The following is a 23,629-nucleotide window of genomic DNA, read 5'->3' as shown; positions in this document are numbered from 1 at the left end:
AGACAGGGACATTTGTAGAAGTCAACCTTGAGTCGTCTCCACATTCAATAAGGACCATCTTTATGAGCTTTTCAGCACTTAAAAAATTCATGGGAAAAATGGCCGCTTGGATGGTTGTTTTGATTTAGTTGCATATTTTAAAGTTATCCTGTTTGTTGATGTACTGAAATATTTCAATAAAACCTCCTAAAACATTAAAATGTTTACTAATTTATCGGAAAAACAACACATTGGGAAAAGATGTTCGTTCACTGTTTGTTTGGGCTATCACCAACAATGTTTTTCGTGCCATTACTCTTACATGTTTTTGTAATAACAGATATTTTGACAGGTCCTGGGGTTGAAGGTAGGACAAGAGGACCTTCACGTTGACACATACAGCCGAGACAGAAATAGAAACACACGGCCATGATGGGGTTAGGACATGTCATTCTGAGAACCACCAACATCTTTCACCCTGTCTTCTGGCCCTAAGCCATCCACAATAATTAGAAAAGACAGGCTAATAAGTCAAATTGATAAGGAAGTAAGTGAACTGTGATACACCCTGTATGTGAGTTAAGACAATCGAGTTTGACCACCTCTATTAACCAACACTTTATATTACACAATTTGAGTGATTATCCACTGTTGCTATAACACTGACATTTTGGTATGGTGAGAAATGAAATAAAAAGTATTGGATTTAATAATGACCGTATTGAAGAATTGATGAAAGGCAGTGTCATAGGGAAATAATGAAGCCATGTGTCATCATTCTGTCAACGCTGTACTTCACATCAACAGAACATTTGCACATACTGCCCTCACGTGGTACCACTAGTACTACATTTAGTGTTCCGTTTTAAAATCAAAACGCAGCACGTTTTTAAACCTATATTGCAGATGTGTATTCAAAAGGTAGCATGCAAAATGCAAAACAAAAACATTACAAGCAATATTTCATCAAATGTGTAATTTTATTAACAGACACCCAAGCCTTTTGGGGGGAAATAATGCTAATCACAAAACTGCCCCAATGCACCTTGAGAAAACATATTCTTTATTCTGTCTTGACTTCTTGTACTTCTGACCTCACATACAAGACATTTTATTTTCAGACAAAACAGACACACTCCATCACTTCATATCATATAGTTCTAGTGATGGCCACTAAATGCAAGAGTCTAATCTAAAACCCAACTCTTCTTGAATTAAACTGCCAAGAGACCGAAGTGATGCTGCTCATTTAGAAACAACCTCTCAAGCAGTAATGAAATGATATCACACTAGTTTACAACAATGTTAATTGACACCCTCTTCAACTGCAGGCATATGGGGCTTTCAGGCTTTTGATCCAGACCTGATTAAACTTATCAAGGTATTGAACAGACAACACATTTTAATAGATGAGTTAGTGCTGGAACCAAAGCCTGCACTGGCTGTTACTCTCTAGAGCCAGGGTCGATGACTGCTGAGTTTTGCTGGTCAGTCCCGTCCAGCCTTGAGTTTCTCCTCCACCGTGTGGTCCCCCTTGGATCCTCCCATGCAGGGTGGGCTCTTGGCTATGCTGGGGTTGCTGCCCCACTGCAGGGGTGTCTTGGCCTGGATGGCCAGCGCGTGGACACAGGTCTTCAGCTCCTCGGCTAGCGTCTCGTTGACAAGGCGGTGGCGCTGTAGCAGGGAGAGGCCGTCGAAGCGTGGGCTGACCACTAGGACTCTGAAGTGGGACTCGGATCCAGGGGGCACGGCGTGCATGTGGCTCTCATTGTGGACTTCCAGGTGTTCTGGCTCCAACTGCTGGGTGAGCTTGGTCCGTATGGCCCCCTCCACGGGCCGGTTGGGATCAGGAGCCATGTGGGGTCTGAAGTGGGCTAAGGGCCTGGTGAAGGCGAGGGTGGTGGAGATTGGACAGGCACAGCGGAGAATACTGGGCAGCATTCAGTAGATTGGGGAAGGCGACGACTGTAGAAAGCCTGCAATGAAGAAGTGGTCTCTCTTTAGGTTCAGAAGTTACAATCTTAGAAAAAAAGGTGCTATCTAGAACCCAAAAGGGTTCTTTGGCTGTCCCGTCTGTGGAAAGGGTTCTACATGGAACCAAAAAGGGCACTACCTGGAACCGAAAAGGGTTATCCTATGGGGAAAGCCGAATAACCCTTTTGGAACCATTTCTAACTGTAGCTTGCATCCAGTAGCTCGCTATCTGCTGTTAAGCTAGCTATTTTACAGCAGACTCTGCTTTACATAGCTACAGTATCTGTTAGCTATAGCCACAACACCTATGTTCTTTAGATACATGAACATGCAATGCTGCGCAACGACGTTTGCTAATTTCTTTCACAACATACTATAACTAGCTACGTTAGCTAGCTAACGTTATCAAACTGGCTAGCTAGCTTCTTGCAGTAATCACAGCCATATTGACTGCATTTCGTAGCCTCGAATAGTACCTTAGCTAGTTTGGGTTGTTATTAATAAATGATCAAAGCTGTAATAAACCAAAGTGAGTTGTAATACACGTATTAGCTACCTACCTTTTCACAGTGTCCTCAGTTTTCCAACGTACACAGGAAGTGCTGCCTGCTTTGGACTGTCTGGGACTTGTAGTCTTTGTTTGAATTGTAGTCTTTGTAGACGGCCTGGGACTCATACTTCAGCAGTAAATTGTAGTCTTTGTAGGCTAGTAAATCTAGTACTGGTGGAGGTTTGTTGCAAAGCAATTTTTTTTCAAAATGAGCTATCATGCCAGTTGGTGAAATTACGTTGAACCAACGTGGAATAAGACGTTGGATTGACATCTGTGCCCAGTGGGATGCTGTTCCGGCCCCCAATTCACCGAAGTCAAGAAATCCATTATATCATTGATGATCAATTCGGTAAATTAAATAATTACAAGGGTTTCATCATTAGGACAGTAGTTTATTTTTCTTTGCTATCCATTGCAGTTCTGAAAATGTCAATTGCACAACAGTGCAAATAAATAAACATAGACAAAAGATAAGAAAAAATCTCACACACAAACTTTATAACAGAATCATGACGTTGTAACATTTAAGTATTCTTCATAACCAGTAGTATTTATTTTGATGTATTTACTTATATTCCATTCTCATTTACAAAATACACAAAATCAAAGACAACATATAATAGTATTCTGTCATTTACACTTCAGTTTTTTTGTCCTTTGTATTTTATTTATGGTTCCACATGTATAGAGTATTGTAATTCCTAATACTATGATCTATACTTACATACAAACAACTACAGATTCTACAGCACAGTACAATGACAGTGATAAATTCTCTGTTACATGAATTAATCACAATGTATTCTTATTGACAAAAGCCTCAAAGACGTCAGGGTAGTTTTAGAAGTAAATATAATCCATTCAGTCCCATTTAGTAGAAGCCAACACACAGCATTTCAGTGGAAAAGGCCCAGCATATAATGTGCTTAATTTCCCAATAGTGTTTTGGGGAGAGATAAAAGACAAATAATCAAACATTTATTGCTATAATTACGTTTTTGCACTCATGATTGACCGTTGACCGAGCAACAAGTTAAGAATACAAAAAAACCCTGTAACAGAATTGAAAATATGCAACTACAGGTACTAGAAATAATCTTGATGTAAAATATCCTGAACTGGTTCACTGAGAGAGTAAATAGATAGTTAAGCATTTCACAGCGTTCCATGTTGTACTATACAACAATAATATTGACATCCTTGTTTATCATTTCATGGGCGGTATAATTAGAACAACATAGAGATAGGATATGGAAACACAGATCAGACACATGCTACAATGCTGAGCCTGATTCTTCAATAACAAATGGAATCTTTTAAGATTACTCTGCTTCTAGGAGGAATTGTTAACAAATGTACTTTCCGACAGACTGGCCATCCACGTCCCAGATCAGTTTATAAAAACTGCTCCCCCTACTACAGGAATATTTTCAAGGGGTCAAAGGTTATAAAGACCTATAATATTTATTAATGATCTATGTTATATTTCATGTATTTTAATTTACATATTTAAATCTATATTCCAGTTTTTTTTAATGACATAGTATAAACTTAAGACATACAAAAATATTTGGCAATAATAAATTAGATAAGTTACTCATGGCACACTTATAGATCGGCGGTCACTAAACCATCAGTGAAAGGTTTGGGTGTGTAGACTAATGCATGTCAATTGTGTGGAATATGCTAGTTTATGGTCATGTAAACATAAAGTAAAGTGAGAGGTTGCTATGTCAATAAATAGTCAACTGTGACAACTGTAAATCAATGTATACTGATTATTTTGTGTGCTGTTCACAACTGCATGCATGACTCATTTGGTACCAATTAATCATTTGGCTAATATCTTAAAATGGTCACTTGTAAGCAGTTGTTGTGTGTACGTCAACTGCTTTACCTTCTGTTACTCTTCATGTGCTAGCTACTGATATATTTTATGTCACAAAGGTTTTGGTCTTTTGAAGAATGCAAGGCATTAACAACTGTGCATGTACAGCTAGGTACATTTAGTGCAATGGATTGGTCTCTATCTAGAATTCTGTTAAGTCTACATATGGCTGCTATCCTAAAAAATGGCAGTTTATGATCATTTCCTTTGTTGCTGAATCAGTGCTTGTTGCTTTTCTCTGTTTGTTTCTTTGTAACATGCAATTGTGAACATACCACACTTGATCAATGTGCTAGCTATAAGGGAAATGTGAAATGTTTTTTGGTACCAAACCAATGTACAGGAAATCTATGGATCAGATGCCCTTTGCAGTGTGTTTAGTCCTAGTCTATCATGTATGATAAAAACCTCAGCGGAGGTGTGTAACATGTTAAATGTACCCATATATCATGATGTTCTAAGCTTCAAGGGTGGAAATCAAAGGAAAGTTATACTACTTCTATTTCAATGCTCGGTGAAATGTTTCCCATAAGCATCCAATAGCATCCAATAATGTTCTCCTTCTCATTGAGTTTTAATTCTCATTTTGATCATCCGATCAATAAAGCAGCTTTTACTTATATCGCCACATCAGTTAATCATACTCCAAGTATCGAATAAAGCAACTAATAAACAAGCTATCAAGAATCCACAAAAGAATAATCAATATTACAGGTCAAAGTTCAATATTGCACAGGCAAACAAGCACATTCTCACACCCATATCAAAATTATACTCAGAATAAGATATGGGCTATGACGTACATGTTAGTATTTAATGACAGTGCATATATGTGCTTACCACTATAGTCTCTTTTGAAACACATATATTGCGCCCAAAAGTAAATTTATCTAAATATCTTTAAAACTCAAAACAAATATCAAATGAAATCTACTGAAAATATATCACATTGTTGCAATGTTTCACTGAAGTTTAGTGTATCCTTTGCATACCTTTGTGTTTTATTTTCAACTTCATTATTTTGAAGATTTTCGCTCCACTTTGAACATCTAGTTCCTGTATCAAAATATCACAAAAAATGAAAACGTATGTTTCAGTTGTGCACATTAAACTGGTTTTATGTGTTTAAGGGATGCGAGAATGTTCCAGAAATCCAAGGTCAATGTTAGAACAGCCAAATTATATCAAAGGCAGTGTGATTTCTCTCCTAAAAGGACATGGATATAACATCTAACATCTGACCTATTGATGTACAGTAACATAACACACTTCAATGCCATTTTCATACTGTGTTCTACCTTTCTAGCAAACTTTCCATGAATTCACTTACATACTTAGTTACATGCATACCACTTTCCAAAAACACATTTTGTACGAGCAAAAGATAATGCTATGACAGATGGAACAAAGAAGGCATTTGTTACTACAGGTTAAATATATGAAGTAAGAATGACGATTGAACTGTGGGATTTTAAACATTTGTTTAAAACGTAACAAGTTGTGACAATAGTCATATTTGCATCAGCCAACATTTGTGCTTTAAATGTGGAATGTTTGGACAAAAGTGTTGTTCTACAATGTACACGGCGAACAATATGGGCTGAACAAATTTCAACATTGTCAGAAATGGAGATTGAAGGATTGATTTGAGTGACCGTTTATGATTGATTGAGATAGAATGGCTAGAAAGAATGTTTTAAAGGGAAAAAGCTCAACAGATCACGTTTGTCAACAGTCTCATTCAAACCATAATGAAAGTAAATCTGGAATGTTCTAAAATCTATAAAATGGCAGTTATTTTGTACATAAAATAAACACAAGACCTCGGAAGGTATGATAATGAGGAGGCCTTGGTTTAACGAAATGTTTTGGTTTACCCATTAAGTCAAAAATGGTTCAAATCAAGGCATAACGCATTATTTTTGACTGACGTTCTCCCATAACAATGTAGATGGGAAGTGAGCTGAGCTTATCGGAGAAATTGATCTGAATACAGATCGGATGGCTAGTGGTAATTTCTATTACGGGCTATTGGCATGGCTCATAAACTAGCCCCCATGTCCCTACCCCATAACCCCATAAATCTGTCTTCATGTTGGGGACCTGCATCTAAACTAGTTCCTCAACCCTCCTAAACACATACACCCAGTGATTAAGATTGCACTGAACAAGCATTAAAGTTGGAACTGCTTCTGTTGGTCTAGGGGCAGAGTTTGGTTACACTTCCCTTTCTCTACCAACTCACAGCATATTCATGGGGATCAATGTCAAGCAGCGGCAGCACAGTTCCACAGATCTTAGTAGTATAGAGATGTGTCTATCTAAACAGTACATCCAATATCAGGCAATCCACAATATTTACAACTTAGTAGATCTGTGCAGCATCTGCATTGAACTAATTCCTGTGAATAGGCTGTGACTTCAATGGGGCATACAGGGCAGAGTTGAGGGGTTTCTTGGGCTGCTTGTTGTTCACAGTGTGGCTTAGTCATTCCGACCCCCCACGTCGCCCCCTAGGGATGTGGCCACATTATTGCAGCACCTGGCCCCGTGTCTCCGGCAGCTTGAACGCCAGGAAGCTGCCCGCTGCAAGCGCCCCGGAGGCAAACAGGATGGGCACAGCCTTGGTAATGCCCACGAAAGAGGTGAAGATGCTGATGCCCAACACGGCTGCCAGCTTACAGAGGGCGTTTAGAAAGCCAAACGCTGTGCATCTGGGAGGAGAGAGGAAGATCAGTCAGTTCCATAATGACCTCTATTCAAACAGTCTCAGATTGAACTCATAATGTAACACCTGCAGGAGGACTGTTCAGCCAGATAGGGAGCGCTACTACTCTTTCTGAAATTGGAAAATAATATTTAATCATGGTCAGATATTATTAAGCAATGAGGTATGGGGGGGTGTGGTATATTGACCATTTACCACAAACCCCTGAGGTGCCTTATTGCTTTTATAAACTGGTTACCAACATAATTAGAGCAGTAAAAATAAATATTTTGTCATACCCATGGTATACGGTCTGATATACCACGGCTGTCAGCCAATCAGCATTCAGGGCTAGAACTCAGTTGATAATAATGAACAGCTATAGGTTGGTTGAGGCAGTGCAGTGTTCATTCAGCCATGGGGTGGCAGTAAGGATTCCCACCCAGTCTCACACACCACTACCACCGATGCTCTTACACAGTACTACTTCCTCCATTTGCCTCCATCTAGTGTAGCCAATCACATCAAGGCACCACTTTTGCCAGTAAACCCTGGAAGCTACAACCTTCCACAGTGCCAAGGTTTTGGTGTGGCTCTCTGGTTTCCTACCTCTTGTCAGAGGGGTAGAGCTCCACCGTCAGCACGTCCAGGGCGTTCCAGGAGGCGATGCTGATGCCCCCGAACAGACAGAGCAGAGCGATCATGGCCGACTCGCTGTTGCCGAACGACAGGAAGAAACAGCTGACACAAGAGATCACACTGGAACCCGCTGGACAGTGATAGGGGAGGAGGGAAAGAGATGAGGGGGAAGGGAAAGGGTGGGAAATATGGGTAAGGAGGGGTAGAGAGGGAGGGAGAAAGGGGAGAAAGAGAGAAGGAAAATGAGTGAATCTATGAATATGTCATCTAATATGCCTGCTATTCTTGCTGAATCCAATTTGGCCGTTGTAAGACAGGAAATTCTGCCCAATCTACCATAGGTTAAGCAGACAACATTTTGATTTCTTAAGGTTGCTGATCTCTATATGTCGAAGACATGCACCAACAGTACGGTGCAAAATCAAATGACACCATTGTAGCCGTGACGACACTGTGCCTCTCCTCGCTCTATTACCCAGCATCCTCAGCCGTCCGATCTTGTCCATGAGCAGCGCCGACACAATGTTGCCAGGCAACACGGCCAGGGTGCCCAGGAAGCTGACAAAGTAAATCATGTAGGCACTGTTCTCGTCGCTGAAGTCGCTAAGCATGCAGCCCTCCTTGTTGTGCAGGAAGGTGCTGTTGACCAGTTTGCTGTTGATCAGCCTGTACTTGAACAGATCTGCAGGGGAGAGAAGGAGGGGAGAGAGAGGAGAAGGGGGGGGAGGCGTATTGATGAGAATTGTGGTTAAATAGATTCAATGTAGAGATAGACTTTAATGCATTCTGTACTGCTCGGATCTTTAATGTCAGCTATTTCATATGAACACAGTACCATAAACCACAGTCATTCTAACAGATGAACGACAGAATATGAACTGGGGCCTAAGGTTCACATATCTAGGGACTATTCAATGAGTTACACAATAAAATACATTCATAATACTGAATTCTTTATTCTACTGTACATAAGAGAACGGTTTGTCCATACTGTCCAAGCCTAACCTCCAATCTCTAGGTTGTGCTCTGCTGTACTTCTCAGCATAAATCCATCATGTGGTTGGTCCCATAGTGGGTTAACATTCTGCACTATGGCAACAATCTAGCAGCTTCTAGCTCTTAGTGGGAAATCACAGAGGGATTAAGACCTAAAGCAAAAACAGTGAAATTAGTTTCTAATTCAAATTCAAATGAGTAGCTCCTGCATGGCATTGATAGCAGCAGAGTGGTGATTGCTTGACTAGTCTAATGACGGACAAACACCTAACAGAACGAGAGGGAGGCGTTCAGATAGTCCCTATCGTACGCCCTGATAACGTCTTGAGAGAGCGAGAGAAAGAGAGAGAGAAAGAGAGAGAGAAAGAGAGAGAGAGAGGCTAAGCCATTATAGGCTTGTGTTTGGCTGATAGTAGCTTTCCATCGTTGAGTGTGTAATGTCAGAGATGAAATTGGATTCTGCCGATGGATCGAGAGGACTTCAAGCTCATCAATATTACCCATCTTTTGTCATCAGCCATACAGATTAATCATCTTCTTGTGCAGGCTGCTTTTTGTTCTGGAAAAATCTATCATTCAGTTTGAGATGACTGACAGTTATGTAATTTGCAGGCTGAAGTAAAATAGGATTGGGGCTGTGTTGCTAGGATACCTCTCTCTGTCTGCATTGCTACATTATGTTACAGGGCAAGGGAGTAGAGTGACGGTAATTGAGCCATTTTGTCTTGTATGAAGCATATAATTGGAGCTGATTCTCTGCTCTGTTTCTGTAAGAGAGGTTGAACACCTTAGTAAGAAATGCATAAGATCTATATGAACAACATGAGACATTTCTAGCTCCTTAGACAAAATATGGTATACAATTGCATTTTATCTGTCAATCAAACACAGAAGCCACTAACACGATTGAGATTACAGTACTTAGATGAGTTAATGAAGGAAAACCCCTTATAAGCAAAACAATACATCCACAACTGATAATTCCAACAAACACTGATACAACACTCTCATCAGCAGAGAGTTGTAAACAACCGACCTGTGTTGTAGAAGAGGGTGGCGATGAAGGTGCAGTTCTTGAAGAAGGTGTTGCTGGAGGTGATGTCTTCAAAGTAGCACTCCTCAAACAGAGAATCCTCGAACACCATGGACTTCATCTTCAGATTCATAAACCTGACAGAGAGACAGAGAGAGAGGTGGAGAGAGAGAGAGAGAGCGAGTGTGAGAGAGAGAGAGAACGAGTTTGTTTTAACATCAGAATGACCGATTGACCCTTGACCTATTTAATGTGTGAATGGCTTGGTACCCTGCTGTGTTGCCATGACAATGCTGATGAGGGAAGAGGGAAGGGGGACCTACTTGTTGTTGAAGTACTCTCCGTTGCGGTGCACCTGGTTCTCCAGGGTGAAGTTGAAGGTGACGTGCTCCACCTTCTCCTTGATGAAGACCTTGGTGCGCGAGGAGTACTCCTGCTTCTGGAGGTACTTGATCATGTCAGGGAACCACACCGTCAGCCCGTAGTAACTGAGGGAGAGAAGGGAGATGGATGTTAAGACAGACGTAGGGATCCATGATGATACACTTGACATAACCCACTTAGAAGGGATAGGACACTAACTACATCATCCATATCAGTAATGTAAAACTACATTCTCACTTGAATCAGACAACCTCTAATCAAAATGTATTGGTCGCATACACAGATTTGCAGGTGTTATCGCAGGTGCAGTGAAATGCTTATGTTACTAGCCCCAACAGTGCAGCAGAATGCCTCGTGAATACAATACTAGTACACAAATAATAAAAAAATCTTAACAAGAAATCAAGTTAGTTTATTATACCAGTAATTCATTCTATGCGGATCTGGCTTTGGCTGTATGTTATGTGAAAACAGTTTTTGGGAGCTTGACTTTACCTGAACGACATAGAGAACCACACAGCCATCATCATGAGAGTGGTGCGGCGGTACTCGGGAGAGAATATGGCCATGAAGTTGCTCCACACCTACAGGGAGGTTCACAGGTTCACACGCACACACACACACACACACACACGCACACACAGTCCGACACACACACACAAACCGACACACACACGCAAACAATGTATCTCAAAGGAAGTCTTCTACAATCTACAACAGCATTAAATTAACATAAAGTTCCACACAAGCCAACAGTAAACACAGCTAGTAAACACAGCTAGTAAACACAGCTAGTAAACACAGCTAGTAAACACAGCTAGTAAACACAGCTAGTAAACACAGCTAGTAAACATAGCTAGTGATTCTCTGCACACAGGCACTTTATAAACAACGGGGGCTGATATACAAACAATCGTTCCAGTCTCTCACTCTGTAGTTAAGAGCATTTTAAACATGAACCTAGTCCGCTCTCTTTGACAGTAATAGCAGTGGTGATTGTCATTCAGGGAAGTATGAGAGACTATAGGCGGAAGGTAGCCTAGCGGTTAGAGTGTTGGGCCAGTCACAGAAAGGTCGCTGGTTTGAATACCTGAGCCAAGGTGAAAAATCTGTTGATCTGCCCTTGAGCAAGGTACTTAACCCTAATTTGCTCCAGGGGAGCTGTACTACTATGGCTGACCCTGTAAAATAACACATTTCACTGCACCTATCTGGTGTATGTGACAATAAAACATATTTTTTGGTATACAGATGCTATTTAGATTGAGCTAGAATATAACACCTTTTTGTTAGACCAATGATGAACATTCAAAATGTAGAAAAAGAAGGAGAAAGATGGATAATCCTCCCATTCTTGTTAAAGTATTCATTCAATTTAGCCCCAGTTGACCAAAGATCCTTAGGAGAGCAAGTGAAACATTAGTTAGTCTCTGGTTTAGCTGCTGATTACCAGTATGATGCTATGTTACCTAGTTGAACAGGTTAAGGTAGAGTATGTTACCTGGTTGAACAGGTTAAGGTAGAGTATGTTACCTGGTTGAACAGGTTATTAAGGTAGAGTATGTTACCTGGTTGAACAGGTTAAGGTAGAATATGTTACCTAGTTGAACAGGTTATTAAGGTAGAGTATGTTACCTGGTAGAGTATGTTACCTGGTTGAACAGGTTATTAAGGTAGAGTATGTTACCTGGTTGAACAGGTTAAGGTAGAGTATGTTACCTAGTTGAACAGGTTATTAAGGTAGAGTATGTTACCTGGTTGAACAGGTTAAGGTAGAGTATGTTACCTGGTTGAACAGGTTATTAAGGTAGAGTATGTTACCTGGTTGAACAGGTTATTAAGGTAGAGTATGTTACCTGGTTGAACAGGTTATTAAGGTAGAGTATGTTACCTGGTTGAACAGGTTATTAAGGTAGAGTATGTTACCTGATTGAACAGGTTATTAAGGTAGAGTATGTTACCTGGTTGAACAGGTTATTAAGGTAGAGTATGTTACCTGGTTGAACAGGTTATTAAGGTAGAGTATGTTACCTGGTTGAACAGGTTATTAAGGTAGAGTATGTTACCTAGTTGAACAGGTTATTAAGGTAGAGTATGTTACCTGGTTGAACAGGTTATTAAGGTAGAGTATGTTACCTGGTTGAACAGGTTATTAAGGTAGAGTATGTTACCTAGTTGAACAGGTTATTAAGGTAGAGTATGTTACCTAGTTGAACAGGTTATTAAGGTAGAGTATGTTACCTAGTTGAACAGGTTATTAAGGTAGAGTATGTTACCTAGTTGAACAGGTTATTAAGGTAGAGTATGTTACCTAGTTGAACAGGTTATTAAGGTAGAGTATGTTACCTAGTTGAACAGGTTATTAAGGTAGAGTGTGTTACCTGGTTGAACAGGTCAGCCAGCTTCATCCTCCATCTCTGGTGCCAGGCGGTGCCCTCTCCCATGTCCACCAGCTCATCCATCTGCTTAACTGTCTTGATGGTGGTCACCTAGGGGCAACAACACAACTCAGTCACACTAACTTCCTTAACATAATTACTCCCTAAACAAGTGTATCAAAGCTTAATTCATCCTCAAATAACTAATAAGTTCAAGCTAATTCATGCAAATTGAACAAGGGTCCTCCTCACGGTAAACGTATGAGAGAGGCTGTGTTTGCTCAGAGGCAGTAATTGCAAGATGATAAATGAATATAAAAATGTCCCCTCATTTCTTTTATCTGAATAAAAGACTGCTTCACTTCACAGACTAGATGTGTCTGATAGGGGTTTGAAAGTAGTTTAGGATGGATGTACTGTGTGTGCGTGTGTGTGTGTGTGTGTGTGTGTGTGTGTGTGTGTGTGTGTGTGTGTGTGTGTGTGTGTGTGTGTGTGTGTGTGTGTGTGTGTGTGTGTGTGTGTGTGTGTGTGTGTGTGTGTGTGTGTGTGTGTGTGTCACTCACAGAGAAGACCCTCTCTGGGTAGCCCTTCGCCCTCATGTTGGTGTCATGCACTTGCTTCAGAATCATCCAAGCCTCATCATGTTTCCCATTCTACAACAGACAAGACAGGCACATTTGTCTAATGAATAGCTAAATACATAGGAACTCATTATAGTATATTTGTCAGGATAATCAGGATCCCAGTAGGTGTATGATGAAGGTAGCTACTGTAGGTGTCATGATATTCAAACACAGTAGTAAGTCCCAAGTTAAACCCAGGATGATAAACAGTGCCTTGGGTAGCTACTATTTTGTTATATTTTCATTGGTGGTTGGTGGATTGACCTCCAGGAAGAAGCGTGGGCTCTCGGGCATTGTGGTGAGGGCAGAGATGGCTGCCACAGAGGGGAAGGCACACACTAACACAAACACACGCCAGCTGTGGAACTGGTACGCAGAGCCCATCTGGAAACTCCAGCCTGGAACAGGGACATAAAGAGGTTGAAGAACTATGGTGCAAGGGTCATACCAGACAGCAGTATACAGGACGATAAGCATATGCATCCATGTTTGATAGGAGCATAACAAAAAATATGATGATTGTTTCTGTGTGTATAAATCGTGTGTATTCATTTGTGTTTAAATGTACAGTATGTGTAATCCTTGCTTGGAAACCAATTTTCACTCTGGGGTGGTAGAAATGAACTGACTTATTGACCGACGAACAATCCCCCAACTGACTCACTGATTTGTTGATTGATTCATTGACTGATTGACTGGTTGGTTGATTGGTTAATTGTCATTTCTCACCATAGTGGGGGATGATGGCCCAGGCCATGGCAGAGGCGTAGATGCCACCGATCATCCAGAACATGCAGAGCCAGCTGAGGTGCTCTCCTCTCTTCTCCTGGGCCAGGAACTCAGAGTAGTAGGAGAACACGATGGGGATGGAACCACCGATGCTGCAGAGAGGGAGAGAGAGAGAGAGATAGAGAGAGAGAGAGAGAGAGAGCGAGGGATAGAGCGATGGAGAGAGTGATAGAGACAAAGAGAAAGGGGAGAGAGGGAGTGGGGAGAGAGGGGTCAGGAAGACACAAGAGGAGAGTGAGAGGGGATGAGACATTGAGAAAGAGTGAGCGAGGGACAGGGATGACAGAGCAAAAATGTGGAAAAAGAGATGAGGGGGAAGGGAGAGTTATGAAGACAGGCGATGAAAGAAAGAGAAAGAGAGAGAGGGGAAATAAAGAGTCTTTTCAGCATATTAAACCATTTCAATAATCTGTGCCAGCATAATAACATGATCAACATCAATAATAGACAGGCTTTATACACATTTCATCCAGTTGATTTAACCAAGCTGGGATCGCTTCCAGACTTCCAGCATTGGGAGTCATTGCGGGGCACATTCATTTTGGGATCATTTACAGTCGGCACTAGTATTTATAGCCGAGTCGTTCTCAGGGGAGAAGGGGTGTGTGACACAGCGTCCTTCCTTACCCCACGCCGGAGAGCAGACGGCATAAAAGGAAGGAGCTGTATCCTTGAACGAAGGAGGAGAAGAAGGCAAACACGCTGTTGATGGAGAGAGAAATGAGGAGGGTCTGTCGCCGTCCAATCCGGTCGGCCAGGCCGCCCCACAGGAAGGCCCCCACCATCATCCCCAGGTACACAATAAGACCTGAGAGAGGGAGAGAGAGAGAAGTGATGGGGGAGTGGGAAGGAGAACAAAGGAGAGAGAGAGGAAAAGGTGAGAGAGAATATAGGGATGGAGGGGGAGAGAGGGAAGGAAAAGTTATTAATACCTATCAGGGTTATTATAAAAAAGAGTTCCAAAATGGTTCTTTCTCTGTCCCCATAGGAGAACCCTTTTTGGTTCCAGGTAGAACTATTTTCTGGTCCATGTAGAACCCTCTGTGTAAAGGGTTCTACATGGAAACAAAAGTGTTCTATCTGTAACCAAAAATGATATATATATATATATTATTATTATTATTATTATTTTTTATCCCATTTTCTCCCCAATTTTTGTGGTATCCAATCGCTAGTAATTACTACCTTGTCTCATCGCTACAACTCCCGTACGGGCTCGGGAGAGACGAAGGTCGAAAGCCATGCGTCCTCCGTAGCACAACCCAACCAGCCGTACTGCTTCTTAACACAGCGCGCCTCCAACCCGGAAACCAGCCGCACCAATGTGTCGGAGGAAACACCGTGTACCTGGCCCCCTTGGTTGGCGCGCACTGCACCCGGCCCGCCACAGGAGTCGCTGGAGCGCGATGAGACAAGGATATCCCTACCGGCCAAAACCTCCCTACCCCGGACGACGCTATGCCAATTGTGCATCGCCCCACGGACCTCCCGGTCGCGGCCGGCTGCGACAGAGCCTGGGCGCGAACCCAGAGACTCTGGTGGCGCAGTTAGCACTGCGATGCAGTGCCCTAGACCACTGCGCCACCCGAGAGGCCCTCCAAAAATGATTTTTTAAATGGTTATCCTATGGGAACAGCCGAAGAACCCCTTTAGGTTCTAGATAGCACCTATTTTTCTAAGAGTGTATGGATCATAGAAATAGAAGGGATAGAACGGGCGTCCCCATTCAAGTCAATAATGGTGTAATAGGTGGACTGGCAGCCATTGCGAGTATACACATAGGAGCAAATCAGGAAATAAAAGCAGGAAGTGTACCCACTAGTCTCTGCTGTGATTTATTGACTCAACTCAACTGACATTACAACAACAATTATTCCATTGCATGAGCCACATCAGTTTGCATCATATGAATGAACATTCTACATTACCATGGAAATGATTGCATCACAATACCAGACAGCCATTGCGAGTGTACCCATGAGTTTGCCAGTCAAATTCCCAGGGTTAGAGCTTTCAAGCTCATTCTTTAATTCATTCTATTTCTATTGTATGGATCAATACATTAATTGATATTTCATTCCAAGCAATCCTTCATCTAGCTAACTAGCCAGTTTCATCGTATAAATATACAATGGCTTCTTGTACCACAAAAAATGTATTAAAGAATGTTATATACTTTTAACATTATTATACACCAGGGGTCATATGTGTCAAGCGTCTCAGAATACAGGTGCAGGATCTTCATTTGATCACCCTGTTGCAGGAGAATATTCCTGCAATGCAGGAAATAAAAAATTCATAGTGCATTTGAGGTTTAAAAAGGCTTCTGAAGATTAGAATTTAATTTCCCAATTTAAAATACTTTCAGACTTGATTTTCCCTTGCTTAAAATGTATCAACCTCTACAAAAATGTGCATTAATTATAATCCACATAATAATTCACATCTCCTGTTGTTGCAGGATGCTGTAGCAAACTGGCTCAAATTACGATCCTACACCTGAATGGGTGCTTATCTAGGATCATGTCCCCCCGTCCATGTAATCGTACTAATTGTATCTAAATACAAAACTGTCCTAAATCAGAAATCCAACTCTGAGACGTTTGACACATAAGGCCCCAGATGTTAAGAAACTGAAGTTATATTACAAAAAAGTGACTGTCACGTTCACTGTCTTCAAACTCCATGTCATAGATGAGCCAAGGTGCAGCGTGCATGTAATTCCACATTTCCTTTTAATCGTAGTGAAACCTTCACGAAAAGAACAGGTAAACAGAAACAAACGAAGACGCAACCGTGGCGCACACAAACATCCACAGAAAATAAATAATTACCCACAACATTATGTGGGGAAAAGGCTGCCTAAGTATGATTCCCAATCAGAGACAACGATAGACAGCTGCCTCTGATTGGGAACCACACTCGGCCTAAAAACAAATGAAATAGAAAACATAGAATGCCCACCCTGACCTAACCAAATAGAGAAAGAAAACGGCTCTCTAAGGTCAGGGCGTGACAGTGACAGGCGAAATGCTTACATGAATACTGTGGAAGATAGTGATAAATGAAATGATTAAATAAATCTCAGTGAAATGACATGTCCTTAATCTTAACCACCAACATGTCAAAACTGGTTTCCACTAGACAGCACCATCACCACTTCCTTAACCCATTCATGTCCATAACGGAAATTTAACATTTCCTTTAGTACACTTGTTCTCTGAGCTTACTGATGACAAATCTGAAAACATTCTTTTAATCGGTCAAAGTTTGTCTTCAATGAGAGTTTTTTATATTTAAGCAATAATAAATGAGAGGCCATGCGTTTTGACATGTGTTATGACCACCACCGCCAATATAAAAAATGTATAACACATGGACTCGGGTTACCAGCGTTAAAAAGCAAGATTATTTCCCAAACCATGGATTTCTTTACAAAACGTGATGCTACATTCACTAACACTGGTTGTCAAGTGCAATTCCAGGTGTTCTGTGGTTGTTAGTTATATTTGTATTGACTGCCATGGAAAGCAAAACTACCCATGCGCTGGTTGATAGTTCTAGAACTTTGCAGGTTGATATGGCAAACAAAAATGGTTGTTATGGAGGCTCTTCCCCCTGCTAGCTAGCCAACTACACAGCTAGCACAATCACTTCAGACTGAAGCTGGAAAGACAGCAAACTAGCTGCATTTTGTTTTACCTGTTTTTCTATTGACATTTCTTTGTATATGGCCATAATAATTATGCCGATTCGTTATTTTGACTGACTGAGAAAAGCTGCCTGTCGGTCTCATTCTGACTCCTGATAGGTTCATTATTATGGGACACAGTGGAGATCGAATTTCAAATGCAAATGTTGCAAATGTCGGAGATAATGTCAAGATGCTTTTTACAGTGGAGATCAAGTTTATAAATTGCATGGCTGGGCAGATGAAACAGTGGATCTGTAAAAGTAGTCGTAGTAGTGCGTTGCTAGGTAACAATGTAAACAATGTAACTTTTTATGAATGTACCGTCTCTAACAATGGGAATTCCAATCCACAAATCCACCAATCTAACAATGGGAATTCCAATGGTATATTTTATTTCACCATTATTTAACCAATATACTACAGCTAAGGGCTGTTCTTATGCACAAAGCAAAACAAAGTGCCTGGATACAGTTCTTAGCCATGGAGGTTGAATGGGCAAGTCAAAAGATTTAAGTGCCTTTGAATGGGGTATGGTAGTAGGTGCCGCGCGCACCGGTTTGAGTGTGTCAGAACTGTAATGCTGCTGAGTTTCAAGATCAACAGTTTCCCGTTTGTATCAAGAATGATCCACCACCCGAAGGACCTTCAGCCAACTTGACACAATTGTAGGAAGCATTGGAGTCAACATGGGCCAGCTTCCCTATTGATTGCTTTCGACACCTTGTAGAGTCTATGCCCCGGCGAATTGAGACAGTTTAGAGGGCAAAAGAGGTAGCAACTCAATATTAGGAAGGTATTCCAAATGTTTTGTACACTCAGTGTACAGTCGTGGCCAAAAGTTTTGAGAATGACACAAATATTAAATTCCACAAAGTTTGCTGCTTCAGTGTCTTTCAATATTTTTGTCATATGTTACTATGGAACACTGAAGTATAATTACAAGCATTTCATAAGTGTTAAAGGCTTTTATTGACAATTACATGAAGTTGATGCAAAGAGTCAATATTTGCAGTGTTGACCCTTATTTTTCAGGACCTCTGCAATCTGCCCTGGCAAGCTGTCAATTAACTTCTGGGCCACATCCTGACTGATGGCAGCCCATTCTTGCATAATCAATGCTTGGAGTTTGTCAGAATTTGTGGGGTTTTGCTTGACCACCCGCCTCTTGAGGATTGACCACAAGTTCTCAATGGGATTAAGGTCTGGGGAGATTCCTGGCCATGGACCCAAAATATATATGTTTTGTTCCCCGAGCCACTTAGTTATCACTTTTTCCCTATGACAAGGTGCTCCATCATGCTGGAAAAGGCATTGTTCATCACCAAACTGTTCCTGGATGGTTGGGAGAAGTTGCTCTCGGAGGATGTGTGGGTACCATTCTTTATTATTGGCTGTGTTCTTAGGCAAAATTGTGAGTAAGCCCACTCTCTTGGCTGAGAAGCAACCCCACACATGAATGGTCTCAGGATGCTTTTCTGTTGGCATGACACATTAATGGTCTCAGGATTCTTTACTGTTGGCATGACACATTAATGGTCTCAGGATTCTTTACTGTTGGCATGACACATTAATGATCTCAGGATTCTTTACTGTTGGCAGTAAAGCATCCTTGTCTTCTCCGGACAAGCTTTTTTCCAGATGCCCCAAACAATCGGAAAGGGGATTCATCAGACAAAATGAATTTACCCAAGTCCTCAGTAGTCCAATCCCTGTGCCTTTTGCAGAATATCAGTCTGTCCCTGATGTTTTTCCTGGAGAGAAGTAGCTTCTTTGCTGCCCTTCTTGACACCAGGCCATCCTCCAAAAGTCTTCGCCTCACTGTACGTGCAGATGCACTCACACCTGTCTGGTGCAATTCCTGAGCAAGCTCTGTACTGGTGGTGCCCCGATCCTGCAGCTGAATCAACTTTAGGAGACGGTCCTGGCGCTTGCTGGACTTTCTTGGGCGCCCTGAAGCCTTCTTCACAACAATTGAACCGCTCTCCTTGAAGTTCTTGATGATCCGATATATGGTTGATTTAGGTGCAATCTTACTGGCAGCAATATCCTTGCCTGTGAAGCCCTTTTTGTGCAAAGCAATGATGACGGCACGTGTTTCCTTGCAGGTAACCATGATTGACAGAGCAAGAACAATGATTCCAAGCACCACCCTCCTTTTGAAGCTTCCAGTCTGTTATTCAAACTCAATCAGCATGACAGAGTGATCTCCAGCCTTGTCCTCATCAACATTCACACCTGTGTTAACGAGAGAATCACTGACATGATGTCAACTGGTCCTTTTGTGGTAGGGCTGAAATGCAGTGGAAATGTTTATTGGGACTTTGCAATTAATTGCAATTCATCTGATCACTCTTCATAACATTCTGGAATATATGCAAATTGCCATCATACAAACTGAGGCAGCAGACTTGGTGAAAATTAATATTTGTGTCATTCTCAAAACTTTTGGCCACAACTGTAGATTGTCTGGACCAGTATACAGTACCAGTCAAAAGTTTGGACACACCTACTCATTCAAGGGTTTGTCTTTATTTTTTACTATTTTTACATTGTAGAAAATTGTGAAGACATCAAAACTATGAAATAACACATGTGTTATAACACATATAACACATGCCTTGATGACAGCGTTGCACACACTTGGCATTCTCTCAACCAGCTTCATGAGGTAGTCACCTGGAATGCATTTCAATTAACAGGTGTGCCTTGTTAAAAGTTAATTTCTTTCCTTCTTAATGTGTTTGTGCCAATCAGTTGTGTTGTGACAAGGTAGGGGGGTATACAGAAGATAGCCCTATTTGGTAAAAGACAAAGTCCATAACAGCAAGAAAAGCTCAAATAAGCAAAGAGAAACGAAAGTCAATCATTACTTTAAGACATGAAGGTCAGTCAATACGGGACATTTTATGAACTTTGAAAGTTTCTTCAAGTGCAGTCGCAAAAACCATCAAGCGCTATGATGAAACTGGCTCTCATGAGGACCGCCTCTGCTGCAGAGGATAAGTTCACTAGAGTTACCAGCCTCAGAAATTGCAGCCTTAATTTGTATTTATTTTACGAGGCTTGTCAGTTGTCAGTTAAGAACAAATTCTTCTTTTCAATTACAGCCTAGGAACAGTGGGTTAACTGCCTTGTTCAGGGGCAGAATGACAGATTTTGACCTTGGGGATTTGATCTTGGAACCTTTCGGTTACTAGTCCAACGGTCTAACCACTAGGATACCCTGCGTCACAGAGTTCAAATAACAGACACATCTCACATCTGTTCAGAGGAGACTGTGTGAATCAGGCCTTCATGGTTGAATTGCTGCAAAGAAACCACTACTAAAGGAAACCAACAATAAGAAGAGATTTGATTGGGCCAAGAAATACGAGCAATGGACATTAGACCGGTGGAAATCCGTCCTTTGGTCTGATGAGTACAAATTTGAGATGTTTTATTCCAACCGCCATGTCTTTGTGAAATGCAGAGTAGTTGAACGGATGATCTCCGCATGTGTGGTTCCCACCGTGAAGCACAGAGGAGGAGGTGTGATGGTGTGTGGGTGCTTTGCTGGTGACATGGTCTGTGATTTATTTAGAATTCAAGGCACACTTAAACAGCATGCCTACCACAGCAATCTGCAGCGAAACGCCATCCCATCTGGTTTGCGCTTAGTGGGATTATCATTTGTTTATTCAACAGGACAATGACCCAACATACCGCCAGGCTGTGTAAGGGCTATTTGACCAATAATGAGAGTGATGGAGTGCTGCATCAGATGACCTGGCCTCCACAATCACCCGACCTCAACCCAATTGAGATGGTTTGGGATGAGTTGGACCGCAGAGTGAAGGAAAAGCAGCCAACAAGTGCTCAGCATATGTGGGAACTCCTTCAAGACTGTTAGAAAAGCATTCCTCATGAAGTTGGTTGAGAGAATGCCAAGAGTGTACAAAGCTGTCATCAGGGCAAAGGGTGGCTACTATAAATAATCTAAAATCTAAAATATATTTTAATTAGTTTAACACTTTTTTGGTTACTACATGATTCCATATGTGTTATTTCATAGTTTTGATGTCTTCACCATTATCCTATAATGTAGAAAATAGTAAAAAGAAAGAAGTAGGTGTGTCCAAACTTTTGACTTATACTGTATATAAAAAAATATTCAAAGACATCCACACACACTCCTACAGTATATTATACAGCATAAGCAAATCCAATGTCAGTCAATGGTGAGTGAGATCTGCTAAAGGATTCTCCTTCTTTTTACATTTTAGTCATTTAGCAGATGCTCTTATCCAGAGAGACTTACAGGAGCAATTAGTGTTAAGTTTCTTGCTCAAGGGCACCTGGACAGATTTATCACCTAGTCGTCTAGGGGATTCGAACCAGCAACCTTTTCGGTTTCTGGCCCAAAACTCTTAACCGCTCTCTCACAAGCACAAGTGTGCACACACATTCCACGGACATCAATGCAGACCCGCATGTGTGTACTGTATGTCTGTAGTATGTGTGTATACCACAGACATACAGTCTCAAGTTCTTATTATACCTCAGTGGTGTACATACACTGACACGATGACTCACACACACAGACACACCGGCGAGAACAAAGCTTGGCATACACACACTCTCTCTCACACTCTCACACACACACACACACACACACACACACACACACACACACACACACACACACACACACACACACACACACACACACACACACACACACACACACACACACACACACACACACACACACACACACACACACACACACAATCTATCTCTCTCTTTCAACCCCATTGACTTCCTGTCAGTGGCGTTGGCACTCGCTAAGCACCCAATGACACGAGATAGTGGGTGTGATTGATCTGACTGAAATAGGAGTGCGTTCTGTTCTCTCTGGGTGTCTGGCGTGGTGATGTCTGTGTTTGAATATTTCCTCTCTCTGTATGGTGCGGAGAGCTTTTTGTCTGCTTGATACTGAAGCGGATTGATTCTAATGTAACTAACTTGGATGAAGAGAATAAAAAGCGCTTGATCATGTTTTAACGGTTATCGGACTTACCATGTCATTGAGAAATGATTTCTGTAGTCATAATGATTTTATGATATATAGCATTCTCACTATGTCTCAAAGCTGTACATTGTATGTGTAACGATTGTCGTCGGGAGAAGGAGAGGAGGACCAAAGTGCAGCGTGGTACGTATCCATAATACTTTTAATAAAGATGAATACGCGAACAAAAACAACAAAACGACCAACGAACAGTTCTGAAAGGTGCAACAAACACTAAACAGAAAATAACCACCCACAAACACAGGTGGGAACAGGCTACCTAAGTATGGTTCGCAATCAGAGACAACAATAGACAGCTGCCTCTGATTGGGAACCATACCAGGCCAAACACATAGAAATACAAAACAAGGACAACATAGGACACCAGACATAGAATGCCCACCCAAACTCACACCCTGACCAACCAAAATAGAGAGATAAAAAGGATCTCTACGGTCAGGGCGTGACAGTATGAGGATGATGGATGGCAGCCATTTTGTGCCAGAATTCTCAGTTGCTCACCACACAATGGCTATCACAGTGAATGCACCAAATCACAATAGAACAGTAACACAGCCCTAATGTTGCTAAGTGGCACAGCCAGTGTTGGCCTGGCAGATAATAACACACTATGGGCCCATTCACACCGATAAGTCAACAAGCCCACAATGGGTTCAAGGGATCTGTAATATCAGCTGTGCTAATCCATCACTAAGGCTAGAAAGCTAATTAGTGTTGGAGCTCAGGTGAATGCAGGGTCAGTGTTAGCTAACGTTCAAATAGCACTTTCATGGTACCAAGACTAACAGTACAGAAGCACTGTGTTGTTGGTGAGTCAGAGACCTGTGTGAGGTTGGGTGTTCCACCACCTTCACCTTCAGCTGTGTACGTGTGTGTGTGTGTGTGTGTGTGTGTGTGTGTGTGTGTGTGTGTGTGTGTGTG

At 41.6% G+C, this 23,629-nt stretch overlaps 2 protein-coding genes across 4 annotated transcripts in view; both read right to left on the bottom strand.

Annotated features, from left to right (window-relative positions):
* Positions 1 to 940: 940 nt before the first annotated feature.
* On the bottom strand, positions 941 to 2,607 carry LOC129857500 (bolA-like protein 1). 2 transcript variants are annotated; one of them, XM_055925823.1, is made up of 2 exons: positions 2,514 to 2,607; positions 941 to 1,955 (listed from the first exon to the last, which is right to left on the bottom strand). In XM_055925823.1, exon 2 carries the CDS (start codon positions 1,918 to 1,920, stop codon positions 1,468 to 1,470), a length of 453 nt encoding a protein of 150 aa, XP_055781798.1. In that variant the 5' UTR covers positions 1,921 to 1,955; positions 2,514 to 2,607; the 3' UTR covers positions 941 to 1,467. The 2 variants fall into 2 exon arrangements, with proteins under 2 accessions (XP_055781798.1, XP_055781799.1); XM_055925824.1 differs by lacking the exon at positions 2,514 to 2,607 and adding an exon at positions 2,430 to 2,510.
* A 270-nt stretch (positions 2,608 to 2,877) lies between these two features.
* The window catches only part of LOC129857499 (synaptic vesicle glycoprotein 2A-like), a 56,879-nt gene continuing 36,127 nt past the window's right edge, over positions 2,878 to 23,629 (bottom strand). For both annotated transcript variants that reach the window (XM_055925822.1, XM_055925821.1), the window contains exons 3-13: positions 14,571 to 14,751; positions 13,884 to 14,035; positions 13,419 to 13,552; positions 13,095 to 13,184; positions 12,535 to 12,642; positions 10,649 to 10,737; positions 10,093 to 10,257; positions 9,773 to 9,906; positions 8,216 to 8,422; positions 7,711 to 7,870; positions 2,878 to 7,108 (exon numbers count right to left, since the gene is read on the bottom strand). In XM_055925822.1, coding sequence (XP_055781797.1) covers positions 6,925 to 7,108; positions 7,711 to 7,870; positions 8,216 to 8,422; positions 9,773 to 9,906; positions 10,093 to 10,257; positions 10,649 to 10,737; positions 12,535 to 12,642; positions 13,095 to 13,184; positions 13,419 to 13,552; positions 13,884 to 14,035; positions 14,571 to 14,751 — 1,604 coding nt within the window. In that variant the 3' untranslated portion in view covers positions 2,878 to 6,924. The remainder of the gene's footprint in view (positions 7,109 to 7,710; positions 7,871 to 8,215; positions 8,423 to 9,772; positions 9,907 to 10,092; positions 10,258 to 10,648; positions 10,738 to 12,534; positions 12,643 to 13,094; positions 13,185 to 13,418; positions 13,553 to 13,883; positions 14,036 to 14,570; positions 14,752 to 23,629) is intronic.

The sequence above is a fragment of the Salvelinus fontinalis genome, chromosome 6, assembly GCF_029448725.1.
Source record: "Salvelinus fontinalis isolate EN_2023a chromosome 6, ASM2944872v1, whole genome shotgun sequence".
NCBI lineage: Eukaryota > Metazoa > Chordata > Actinopteri > Salmoniformes > Salmonidae > Salvelinus > Salvelinus fontinalis.
Note: the sequence above shows the minus strand (reverse complement) of the source record. Positions and strands in the feature narration are given on the sequence as shown.

Bases quoted from the DNA above. Each gene is read 5' to 3' on its own strand.
- LOC129857500 (XM_055925823.1), bottom strand. From the start codon at position 1,920: ATGCTGCCCAGTATTCTCCGCTGTGCCTGTCCAATCTCCACCACCCTC.